This window comes from Anneissia japonica, unplaced genomic scaffold, assembly GCF_011630105.1.
Source record: "Anneissia japonica isolate Jap-2015-1 unplaced genomic scaffold, ASM1163010v1 scaffold287864_len1152817_cov193, whole genome shotgun sequence".
Taxonomy (NCBI): domain Eukaryota; kingdom Metazoa; phylum Echinodermata; class Crinoidea; order Comatulida; family Comatulidae; genus Anneissia; species Anneissia japonica.
In genome coordinates this window covers 860,477-868,473 of record NW_022710960.1, presented here as the reverse complement: position 1 = coordinate 868,473, position 7,997 = coordinate 860,477, and the positions used below count along the sequence as shown (strand labels likewise).

At 32.4% G+C, this 7,997-nt stretch overlaps 1 protein-coding gene across 5 annotated transcripts in view; it reads right to left on the bottom strand.

The window, feature by feature from the left end:
• Positions 1–7,271, bottom strand: part of LOC117107160 (alkaline phosphatase-like) — a 59,240-nt gene extending 51,969 nt beyond the window's left edge. For all 5 annotated transcript variants that reach the window (XM_033248746.1, XM_033248744.1, XM_033248743.1 and 2 more), the window contains exon 1: positions 7,130–7,271. In XM_033248746.1, coding sequence (XP_033104637.1) covers positions 7,130–7,193 — 64 coding nt within the window. In that variant the 5' untranslated portion in view covers positions 7,194–7,271. The remainder of the gene's footprint in view (positions 1–7,129) is intronic.
• Between the last annotated feature and the right edge of the window lie 726 nt (positions 7,272–7,997).

The following is a 7,997-nucleotide window of genomic DNA, read 5'->3' as shown; positions in this document are numbered from 1 at the left end:
TTTTGTACAGGTCGGTTATTATTATATTAATATGTATGCTAAAAAGCTAAAATAATGGAAGATGGCAGCCATTTTGAATTGTAATAGCTCAAAAATTGTGTACAATATTTAGTTAACTATTGTTGTCATTGTTATGAGTGGATTTCCAATTGAATACTGCATTTTAATGACATAAATTTACAATATTAGTGACAATTTTAGGAAAAAATGGCGGCCATTTTGAAACGGCTGGCAATCCCCCTTATGAAAAAAAAAATGTTGCACATACTTTTTTGATTTATCTATGTCTACTCTACATCATATCCAATTTTTAAAAAATATAGCAAAAAAAAATGCAACCAACCAAAGTTTCCTGGACTATAACACGCTACCCATTGATTGTAAAACTTATAAATGGTCCAATGACGTCTCAGGTGTTTGTATCCTTTGTGACAGTGGAGAAATTGAAGATGTAAAGCATTTCTTATTAATATGTACGGCATTTGACTACATTAGAAATAAAGAATTAACAAATTTAAAAAGTAAACTTACACTCTGTGACCTTTCTGATACATGGACATTTTTTTCAACTTCAATTGCTGATGATAACTTATTGTATATTTTAGGAGCAGACTCGGCCTCTTTGTGTGATGATTCTGCTTTTATTTTTGATAATTACTGTAAAAAAATATGCAATAAATGCCTGGGAGAAACGCTCAGAATTAAAAAAGACTCTGAGTTAAATGGAAAATGGTTTAAAATTGTTGCTTTAAATTTTTGTTTTCTTTATGAGTATATACAGTATGTATATTATGTTTGTATGTGGGAATGTATGTATATACTGTATGTATGGTGTGTGTATTTATATATGTATATATGTATATATATATATATATATATATATATGTATATATATATATGTACGGTATGTATATATGTATATAATATGTGTGTATACGTGTACTTGATTTTTGAAATTCCTGTTTTAATTTTGATTTCATTTTAACTTTATGATTGTGTACCTTTAGTTTACATTTTCAAAATTTAAGCCTATTGTTAAAACTTTTTGAGGTAAGCTATTGGCTCTATTTACATTCCTGGTTAATTTGTTCAATGTGTTTTTCTTTATATGATTTGATTTTGTATTAGGTTGTTTACTTTTGTATTTTATTTGTTATTGTTGTCAAACTGCACCACACGAGTTGTGTGTGCCACCGTTCTAAAGGTGAAATGTCAATAAATAAATAATAAATCTGTAGCTTGACCACGGTCTCGTTTTCGAGGCAATTCTACTAGGCCTAGTTGGTTCATAATATTAACCAAAGCATCTTTAAAATTACCCTTTTAACTTCATAATTGTCAAAATAATCCAAATAAAACATTACAGGACAAATTTATATTATTACCGTTCGTTGTAAACTTCATATAAATTTTCATGTCTTTTTTTGGGAAATCCGCAAATACCGTGGTAGTTCGTTCGCGCTGTGTCTAAATATACGGCTGAACGAGATACGGTGAACGCCAGTGAGATACTGTACGTACATGATTTTGAAATTACAGATAATACGGTAGCCTTATCTTCAGCCACTGCAATTTACACATCCTAGCAAGAAGAACCAGAAGAACGTTCGTACCCGCATACTACATTTGGAGGCTCGGGTTATAAATGCTGCCGAAAATCTCCGAAATGTTAGTAGGTAGGCTTAGGGTAGGTGAGAAAAAAAAAAACTCAGAGAGTTATTACGCTTTTTTCGGAATGCTCTACCAAGTGAAGGTGAAAACATAGTACCCTAGGAACCAGACCAGGTTTTGTATGCACTTTGAGGTGCAGAGTATTTGACTTCAGAAATTGGTACAGGGTAGTCCAATTTTTGGCTTGGTAACATATTTTCAAAATGTGGCGAAAGGTTAAAATGTCAGGGTCAAAGGTCAAAGCTATAAAGTCCTTGTATCTCCGCAACCACAGGTGGTAGAGAGTTGAATTTGGTGCAAAATTGTTCGGAACATGCATATTTCTATTTGCTGTAATAGAACATTTTGCTAAAAAATGACTGGAAATGCCGTTTCTGACTTTTGACATGCTTCAAGGTCATAGCCATATTGTCCTTATATTTCCGCAACCACCAGTGGTTTCCTATATTTCACCACAAATGATATATCTTACTAAAAATACAATATTTTGTATATTTAAAGAATGTGGACAGACGTTTGACATGTGACATGCCTAAATATGGTCATGATGACATCACATCATGACCATATATAGGCACATCGTGACTATAGGCAAACAACAGTTTTTTGTCAAAGAAAATTTGATAGTAGGCCTATGTTAGTTCAGTGTACAAAAATTCTACCTGTGTTGAAAAGATTTAACGCAATTATTACTAAGTGCGACTTTCCGAGTGTAGAATCAATTAACTGGTTTGATATTATTGTTGGAACTAAAAACAAAATTGTGAATGAACTTATGTCTCTACTTACATTCTCTATTTATAAAATTACAAAGGAAAAACGATAAAAAAAAAAGAGAACTAAATGCAAATATTATTTGGAAAACTTGCAGTTTAGAAGCTAAAAACCAAATTGAAAATGAGTACGCATGTAATAGTACTAAAGCCAGTATGAAATGGTCGAATGTAAAAGACAAAATTATCCAGTTATTGGTTTAATGATGATGTTGTTGTTTTTGTAGTAAGTAAGATTGTAAAGTATTGAGAACTTTATTAAAATGCCTTCTCAGAATTATTAAAATTATTATTATTATTATTATTATTATTATTATTATTATTATTACTACTACTACTACTACTACTACTACTACTACTACTACTACTATACAAGACTGATATGGTAAACTATCTATACGTGTGTGTGTATTGGTGTAGGTGTATGCATGGGTGTATGTATGTGTGTGTGCAAGTGCTTGTGTGTGTTTTTATGTGTGTTTATGTATGTGTGTTTATACATACATATATATTTATATATATATATATATAAATATGTATATGTGTGTATGCGTGTATATATATATGTATATGTGTATATATGGGTGTATATGTTTATGTATAATATAAGCTTATTAATTCGAAGTTTATTTTATCGAGTGTTTTATTAAGAAACATAATTACATGTCCTTATTTTACCTTATAATGTATTTTATTAACAGATCATGAAATGTTTTATATTTCTGAATTTTAATACTTTATATAGGATAGCCTACATGTATTCACTGACATTATAATACTGTATATGATAGGAACCATCATCAATTAAATCAAGCACTAATGAGTAAATATGTATCAAAATAATAATTGTTTATAGAAATTTCATGTGATAGTGTACTTCATGGTAGACACGTGAAGCTTTTATTTATTTATTTATTTTTACCTTTATGTAAATTCTGAACATAATGTTTATTGTACCTTGAACAAGAGTTATTGGAAAAAATGAAAACAATGAAAAAAGAGAGAATAAAGGTGGGCTACACCCACGAAAGACAAAAAAAATGATAGTTAGGACTAACCTCTACAAAAAGCAATAAATATGGAAGAGTATATTATTTAGTCGTGAGAAAATATCGACTATCGTGATGCTTGCAGGAGTTTACCTAGGCCTGGTTTCCATAAAAATCGCTGCAGCGTTTTCACTGCAATCCTTGCACTGCGTGCTGTCCGTGCCACCCGACGTAATCGGTAACGCTCCCTGATTCAAGTGACCAATCAGCGTCGCCAATAGAAACTGCTAGGGCCAAACAAGAGTGTCGAACTGTCATTGTTTGAAGGAAGTTCGCCCCTAACAATGTAAGAGCGTAGAGAAAATAGAACTATTTTCTCTATGGTAAGAGTCATCTGATAACTGTTGTCTGCCTTTTTGTTTGATGAATGAATAATTTTCCAATTGATAGGCCTACTAAATCCGGCTACATTGAATGTTTATTATGAACTCAGCATTCTTATTTAGTACTGTTTCTTCATGTTCATCATTTATGTCTCACATACAGGCACAGGTTAACTGAATCGGTAAACATGTCACGAAATCAATATTTGGACATGGAATCTAGTCCAAAGTCTAATGTAAACTTCTCTTCAATGTACACGTTGCTGAATATAGGCACTAGGAATTGAAGATCTGTTGTGGTACAATAATACAAATCTCCACAAATTTAATTAAAACCTTTAATAGGTTTAGCTCACTTAATAAAATAATTAAATAAAGTATCCACTTCCGCTGAGATATACAGATCAAAAGAATGACGTTTTACTGATATATAGATTACAGTACTACGAAAATTCTTAAATTCATTACACTGTAGGTCTACTTTTCAATTATAGAGTCGTATGCATCGGTTTATAATGTAGGCAAGGAAAATATTTAATCAGAAGGTAATGCCTGGCTTTAATAAAATGAGGACGCAAATAGAGGCGCTATATAAATCCAGAATTATTTATTATTTATTATTATTTATTATTATTATTATTATTATTATTATTACTATTATTATTATCATTTATTAGTATTATTATTTATTATTATTATGTGTTCACGTACATTTACGCTATTGTTTTGTGTGACTTAACATCAAAGTCCAAGGGGTGGATTTTAATTTTTGTTATTATATTTAATTTTACTGTTCTAATAAAATAATTGTAAAACAAAGTGTCGTTTTACAATTGTAAATCAATTCAGATTGTAAAATAATTCGAAGCATGTGTATGTATTCCACCAGATTGTAGAACACTCTTAACAATAGCATTGTTAAGTAAGATAGGCCTAAACAAAAAGAAAATCTTTTTACAAGTAATTTATGTTCCTTTTATTAAATATACACATAATGTATTGCTTGTGAATTTAAACTTAGGATACATTATTAGAGTTTTTTTGTTTATCATTCTTTCGTTTATACATATGACCGGCTTAATAGTAAACTTTTATTTAAAGCTTTTGATTTGTGTCTCTGACCTCGAATAAACATAATTCGTTATAATATAGATGTGATTTATGGTTTAAAGAAGGCATAGGCCTAACGAGTTTTCCACCAATGGTTAAATATACACTGTAATGGAAACAGAATTCGGCCTGGTCTAAATAGACAGATTTTGAGCGTGGAGCTAAACATTTCGTCATAATTGATATCAGTGTGAGGTAAATGCACTTATTATTACATCATATTAGCCTGGCATAAATCAATTGCAGTGTCGGAATATTCGAGGTAACATCCCGTAGACGACCAATCAACATGACGTGTAAAGCAGCGACATGAGTGGAAATCCGCTAAAGTTCTTATTCGATTTTCAATCAACCTCCGTAAACCTTGAATGTACAGTGCTACTGTACTGCATTACCACCTACTGAGCCTAAATTTAAATGAAATACAAGCAATTGAAACACAATGGGTACATACGTTATCAATATGGAATCGGTCCAAATGAAGACTAATGATTACTGCTGTCAACTATCATATTTTTAACTGGTGGTCTAAACAGCTGGCTATAAATGCGATACTTCAGAAATTATGAAACAATGTATCGACAATAGTTGGATTATAATACCTTATACATCACGTACATTCATGCAGATCGAGCTATACATTAAACATAAACTCAACTGACAATACACAACAATACCAACAAATTTTAATATGCTGCATTTTACTTACTTAACTTCGCATTTTCAATTAATATACTATTTTTTTTTATATATTTTTATAACACACGTCTACCCAAGGACACACATTTGTACGACTTCTGTAATGTACAATTGAGATATAAAGTATATCGATATTGTATTGCCTGAGATGGGGGGGGGGTCAGTTTTGGTGAATGGTGAGGGGAGCAAGACGGTCCGCGGTATATGAAGTAAAATTGTTAGTGACCAAATTTACGAAAGTTTCGCGAAAATGAAGTTATGACTGATTACATGAGTTTACAGGATTTGACAATGGGACTACAGTAACTGATAAGGTTGATTCATCGTATTTTTTTTAAATACTTTTTATGAAGAGGTACCGTACTCAAATACTTCTTGCTTGTGCTGCTAGCTAATCCTCATTTTTACTAAAAATGGAATAATTATTAGATTACTAAGATTATATAACAATCTTAACAAAGAAGATAATTCCATAAATATATTTTATAATGTGTATAGTATATAAAAAGAAGATCAAATCTGTTTTTCATAATTATACTTAACTGATACAAATATTAACAAAGTCACAATAAAAACTTTAAAAATCTATTAAAGTAAATACCCGACTGGGGTGGGGGCGGTTGAAGGTCCCCGACAGAGGGGGCGCTGATGTCCCCGACGATAAAAAAGTGGGAGTGGTCGGGCGTTGCTAAAAACCTTTCGAAAGTGATCCAGGTGACGTAGCCCCCGAAAATATGACAATTTAGGGGTTTCAAAGGCTTAATCGATTTTAGAGTATATTAATATGTACAAAATACATAATTTTTAGAATTTTTTTCTTTTCCCCGACGAATTGTGGTTCTCCCCGACGGGGGCTCCATCCCCTAGCCCCCCCCCCCCGTAGTGCCACCACTGTTATGTTATTTAAGGGGGAGAAACTGAGTGAGATAATAGAACCTGTTCTACGCCAAGTGTTATGTCAAATGGATCAACTGAAAGCGTTCATCTTCCTGGTCGGTGCACTCTGTCGTTGATGATATCTCTAGTTTTAAAGTAAATATTTTATATTCAGCCCTACTCTAAACAGATTTGAATGGACATGTAGGTCTATCGACTACAGTATCTCTTACCACTCTTACAGCTTATTGTTAACATATCAACTACAATAATTCGTTAAATAGGAACATGACCTCAGTCAGCAGATGACACCCACTTAGGTAATTTTGATTGATGGATCATTGTGATACCAGGTGATACGCAACATACAAAATTATAGAAACTTCGACCTTAACGAACCCTTCTGCGCTTCAAAATTAATGATAGTCCAAAACGCCTCATAGGTTATTACCGGGCGTTTGGAAGATCGGTCATTCATTTGGTGATATCGTCTTCCCCCTTCCCCCACCACCCCTTTTCGGACATCTCCGGATCCGCCCCTAATGTTTTTTAATCTTTAAATGAAAGACAATATTAAGCAAAGTGCCTTTAACATGACAAATGTTACACTTGTAAAAAACATACTCACGCTTTACACACGCCAATGAAGCCGAGAACAAGAGCGCTGTAAATATCAGCTGGTACATCTCCATGACAATCGCACAATGTGCCTGTAGCCTGAACTACCAGCACAGTTCGACAGCCGAAATGGGGAATTAGGCTAAATAGCGCCATCAACCACGCTAATTATAACCCGAGCCACGCCCCCTCGGCTTAACCGTTGTATTTAGCAACTACTACTAACTTTTCTAAAATACTATGCGTCATGACAAGATTGACGTTTTCAATAGAGGGCGATCGCAAGTGTATACAGTACTATTATATTTTAAACCTATCTCTTTTTATTCATGATTTATTTATTCAAAATTATTAACTTTTATCAAATGTCCAAAACGTTGACGTTCATCTTTAGTGTATTATGTTTATTTATGTATTCGATATTTATGCCGCAACGTATTTTTATGATCACTGGAAATGTTTTGAGTCTTCGCTTGTATTAAAAAAAAACCACACACACATCAAATACGATAGCTTTACACAGCTGCTCCACTATATGTGTTTCATTCAGTTGTATGAGAGAAAGTGCATGAGAGTTAAATCTTCGTCTATATCCTACAGTTCTCTGTGGTATAATGGTCTGGGTATGTTACTCGCCTTGATAGTGAAAGGTTGTAGGTTCGTCCCGCCATAGACACTTTTTTCATACAACTGTAATAAAGGAAGTTGTCGGTGATGAGCTGTGCTTGATACGATTATTGCAACAGTTTCCTATTCGAGCACTGTTATTATTATTTATCTATTTGTTTATATACATATATGCATATATATATATAAACATACATATATATATACATATATATACACATATATATATATATACACATATATATATAGAC